A 5,059-nucleotide genomic window follows, 5' to 3' on the forward strand; every position below is an offset into this window, starting at 1 on the left:
CAGAGCAAGACCCTGTCTCAAAAAAATAATAATAATAAATAATTTAAAAAAATAAATAAATTTAAAAAATAATAAAATAAGATTATATATATATAAAAAATAAAATAATAGGCCGGGCGCGGGGGCTCACGCTTGTAATCCCAGCACTTTGGGAGGCCGAGGCGGGCGGATCACGAGGTCAGGAGATCGAGACCACGGTGAAACCCCGTCTCTACTAAAAATGCAAAAAATTAGCCGGGCGTGGTGGCGGGCACCTGTAGTCCCAGCTACTCGGAGAGGCTGAGGCAGGAGAATGGCGTGAACCCGGGAGGAGGAGCTTGCAGTGAGCCGAGATCGCGCCACTGCACTCCAGCCTGGGCGACAGAGCGAGACTCCGTCTCAAAAAAATAAATAAATAAATAAATAAATAAAAATAAAAATAAAATATATAAAATAAAAATAAAAGAGAATCAACCTAGGACTAAGCTAACCAGGCAAGTCCCTCACAGACAGAATCGGTATAGGCAGCACCAAGTCACCAGAAGACACAGGGAACAGGAGGAAGGCCTGGGAAATGCAGAGCACCCCACAGTTAGCAGAGAGGTCCAAGGGCTCTGTCTGACAGCAATGGAACAAGAAACAGGCCCATGGAGGACCTAACTGGAAATAAACAAACAGGGAAGGGGGGACAGAGGTGGCACTAGCCACCCCCAACAAGCCTGCTGCTGCCCGTGCACGTGGTCAGGAACCACGGCCCCAAGGGAACCCAGGGCCACACTAACCGCTCAGCATTTGAAGTGCAGTAGTTCAGATGGGCTCTAAGCGTGAAAGACTCACCAGGTTTCAAATCTTAGTGATCCTCCCGCAAAAAGCATTATAGCTCAATATTTTTTTTTCCTTTTGAGACAGGGTCTCTCACTCCGTCGCCCAGGTTGGAGTGCAGTGGCTCAATCATACCTCACTGCAGCCTCAATATCCGGGGCCTAAGCAATCCTCCTGCTTCAGCCTCCTGAGTAGTTGAGACAACAGGTATGTACCACCATGCTTAGCTAAACTTTTTTTTCTTGTAGAAACAAGGTCTCCCTTTGGTCTTTAACTACTAAGCTCAAGCGATCCTCCCGCCTCCACCTCCCAAAGTACTAGGAGTACAGGCGTGAGCCACCGTACCTAGCCCAATGTTTCACATGAATTACACGCTGAAAGATAATATTTTGGATATACTGGACCAAAGAAAACATTAATGAAGTTGATGTCACTTTTTTTTCTTAATGTGGATACTGAAAAATCTTAACTTATAGTTCCCTTTTTCCACTGAACGGTGCTAGTTTAAAGTTGGTTAGGGCCAGGTGCAGTAGCTCACACTTGTAATCCCAGGACTTTGGGAGGCCAAGGCGGGCGGGTCACCTGAGGTCAGGAGTTCGAGACCAGCCTGGTCAACATGGTGAAACCCTGTCTGTACTAAACAAAAAAATACAAAAATTAGCCAGGCATGGTGGGGCGCACCTGTAGTCTCAGCTACTCAAGAGGCCGAGCCAGGAGAATCGCTTGAACTCAGGAGGCAGAGGTTGCAGTGAGCCGAGATCAAGGCACTGCACTCTAGTCTGGGTGACAGAGCAAGACTCTGTCGCAAAAAAAAAAAAAATTGGCTAATTAAAAAATCTCACAACCAGTTGCGGTTGCTCACACCTATAATCCCAGCACTTCAGGAGGCCGAGGTGTACAGACAGATTACTTGAGCCCAGGAGTTCGAGACCAGCCTGGGCAACACAGCGAAACACCACCTCTACAAAAAATATGTAAATTAGCCAGGCATGGTGTCACACACCGGTGGTCCCAGCTACTTAGGAGACTGAGGTAGGAGGATTGCTTGAGTCCAGGAGGTCGAGGCTGCAGTGAGCCATGATCACGCCACTGTACTCCAACCTGGGTGACAGTGAGACCCTGTCTCAAAAAAAAAAAAAAAAACCCCAAGAAATCTCGGCTAGGCGTGGTGCCTCACGTCCATAATCCCAGCACTGATGTGGGAGAATCGCTTCAGCCCAGGAGTTCAAGGTCAGCCTGAGCAACATAGCCAGACCCCATCTCTACAAAAAAAAAAATTTTTTTTAATTAGCCCAAGTGTGGTGGCACGTGCCTGTGGTCCCAGCTACTCAGGAAGATCGCTTTAGCTCAGGAGGTCAAAGCTGCAGTGGGCCGTGATCACGCCACTGCACTCCAGCCTGTGCAACAAAGCGAGACCCTGTCACTTAAAAAAGAATAAAAACAAAAAAAGCCGGGCGCAGTGGCTCACGCCTGTAATCCCAGCACTTTGGGAGGCAGAGGCAGGTGGATCACGAGTTCAGGAGATCATCGAGACCATCCTGGCTAACACAGTGAAACCCCGTCTCTACTAAAAATATAAAAAATTAGCCGGGCGTGGTGGCACGCGTCTGTAGTCCCAGCTACTCGGGAGGCTGAGGCAGGAGAATCGCTTCAACCCAGGAGGTAGAAGTTGCAATAGGCTGAGATTGCACCACTGCACTCCAGCCTGGGTGACAGAGCAAGATTCCGTCTCAAAAAAAAAAACAGAAAAAAAAAAGGGCCAGGCAGAGTGACTCATGCCTATAATCCCAGCAATTTGGGAAGCCGGCCGGGTGCGGTGGCTCACGCCTGTAATCCCAGCACTTTGGGAGGCCGAGGTGGGTGGATCACAAGGTCAGGAGATCAAGACCATCCTGGCTAACATGGTGAAACCCCGTCTCTACTAAAAATACAAAAAATTAGCCGGGCGTGGTGACGGGCGCCCGTAGTCCCAGCTACTCGGGAGGCTGAGGCAAGAGAATGGTGTGAACCTGGGAGGTGGAGGTTGCAGTGAGCCGAGATTGCACCATTGCACTCCAGCCTGGGTGACAGAGCGAGACTCTGTCTCAAAAAAAAAAAAAAAAAAAATTTGGGAAGCCAAGGCAGGCGTATCACTTGAGCTCAGAAGTTCGAGACCAGCCTGGCAAACATGATGATACTAAAACTACAAAAATTCGCTGGGCATGATGGCACATGCCTATAATCCCAGCTACTGGGGTGGCTGAGGCAGAAGAATAGCTTGAACCTGGCAGGCAGAGGCTGCAGCGAACCGAGCTCACACCATTGCACTTCAGCCTGGGTGACGAGAGTGAAACTCTCCTCTCAAAAAAAAAAACAGACAAAAAGGGCCGGGTGCAGTGGCTCACATCTGTAATCCCAGCATTTTGGGAGGCTGAGGCAGGTAGATCAAGGGACCAGGAGATAGAGACCATCCTGGCTAACACAGTGAAATGCCGGCTCTACTAAAAATACAAAAAATTAGCCAGGCATGGTGGAGGGCGCCTGTAGTCCCAGGTACTTGGGAGACTGAGGCAGGAGAATGGAGTGAACCCGGGAGGCGGAGCTTGCAGTGAGCCAAGATCACGCCACTGCACTCCAGCCTGGGCAACAGAGCAAGACTCCATCTCAAAAAAAAAAAAAAAAAGTAGGGAAGGGGGAATGCTATAACTTCACATCAGGGGCCCTTCTGCAGATTTTAAATGTTGTCCATATATTACTTTAACGAAAAGTAAAACACAAACAGAAAAACAACCAACTTTCTTTCCAGCACCTGTACAAGCCAGCCCTCCCCCACCACCCAGCCAAGAAGCAGAACCACCCAACCATTCACAGGACAGCAGAGTGCTGATCCCCAGCAGCTGAAGGGGCTAGCCATGGCATCCCCGTGCCCCACCCTGCACACGGCCTGTCCCCTCACCTCGCCCTGGCGCCTGGTCTTGGGGGAAGGACTGAAGAAGTTGTGCAGGACAGAGAGCTCTGTACTGAAGAGAGCGCTCTCCTTCTCCAGGATGTACTGCTTCAGCAGTGGGGAAACCTCGTCCCCAAAGAGGGCCTGGTTGTCTTGCCAGATCTGCCGCTTCACCTCCACAGCGCAGGCTCGATACAGCTCCTTGTCAGCCATAACTAGCTTCAGTTTTTTCTCAGGAACCTACATGACACCACAGGCTGCCTGTGAGTGGCACCTGTGTCCCTGGGTCTCCTTCAAGACAAGCCCATAGGCCTCAGCCCCCCAGAGACCACCTCGAGTAAGCCCCACCCCACAGGGCACCTATGACTGGTTCCCCGGTCCCAGCAGGTTCAGGCAGACATGCTAAATATCAACAGCTCTTTCCTAGGAGGGGCCCCACACCCCAACTCCAGTGCTAAGGTTCAGTCTCCACGCGGCTCACGTGGGAGAAGTCAGCACAGAGCTCGCCATGGACAGCACTCGGGCAGGCAGCGTAGGAAGCTCCCGGAACTAGGCGGCCACCGGAACTTCCACTAACCAAGGGCATGAGGGTGGGCGGACGGTCCAAGCCATCGGGGTCAGGGTTAGGGCCCTACCTTGGGCAGGTGCTTCATGACGCACATCACCACGGGCTGCAGGGACGGCATTTTCACCAGAGAAAAGCTCTTCTCCAGAAGGTCTTCCAGCTTCTTGTACCTGGAACAACTCACAGGATTGATAATGCAGCGATGCACCAAATCACAGCAGCTATCTGCTTGTCCCCACACAGATAACAGCTACCAGGACAAGCCCCCACGCGCAGGACACGTGGGTCAAGGGGTCACTCAGACACAGGCCCAGGCCACCTCTGGGAGCAAGGATATGGAGCCAAAAGGACCATAAATGCCCCTGAGTCGATCCGAGGCTGAGAGGCCTGCTGCACATCTCACCTGCCCACCCCTCCCGCTAACCCACCTTTCCTCAGCCTTCCCCTCCGAAGCGATGGCTGACACTCGCTCCAGCAGCTTGTCCCGCAGCTCATCGAACACCGACTGGTGGAACTCCAGCCGCGGCGTCCCGTGCAGGTCCAAGAAGGGCAGGGCTGACTGAAGAGAGGGGAGCAGCACGCCATTCTCTGTCTGAGAAAGCCAAGAGAAACCTCAAACGCAGCCCAGTGCGCCCGGGCACCCCGAGGTCCTGCGAGCACAGGGAGGCACGAACCCAGGTGTTCCCAGCCGTGCTGGCGGTAACCGCAGCCACCGAAAGCCACCCAGCCGTCCAGCAAAGGGGTGCTGGTCCCGGACTCCACCCCCA

General features: G+C 52.1%; 1 protein-coding gene across 1 annotated transcript; it reads right to left on the reverse strand.

Annotated features, from left to right (window-relative positions):
- Positions 1-486: 486 nt before the first annotated feature.
- LOC116465402 (negative elongation factor B-like) lies at positions 487-4,884 on the reverse strand (the record flags this gene model as incomplete). Its single annotated transcript, XM_058435288.1, has 4 exons — positions 487-597; positions 3,737-3,967; positions 4,363-4,462; positions 4,721-4,884. Coding segments are annotated over 4 exons (606 nt in total), but the record flags the coding sequence as incomplete, so codon positions are not given.
- Between the last annotated feature and the right edge of the window lie 175 nt (positions 4,885-5,059).

This window comes from Hylobates moloch, unplaced genomic scaffold, assembly GCF_009828535.3.
Source record: "Hylobates moloch isolate HMO894 unplaced genomic scaffold, HMol_V3 SCAFFOLD_4964, whole genome shotgun sequence".
NCBI classification, from domain to species: domain Eukaryota; kingdom Metazoa; phylum Chordata; class Mammalia; order Primates; family Hylobatidae; genus Hylobates; species Hylobates moloch.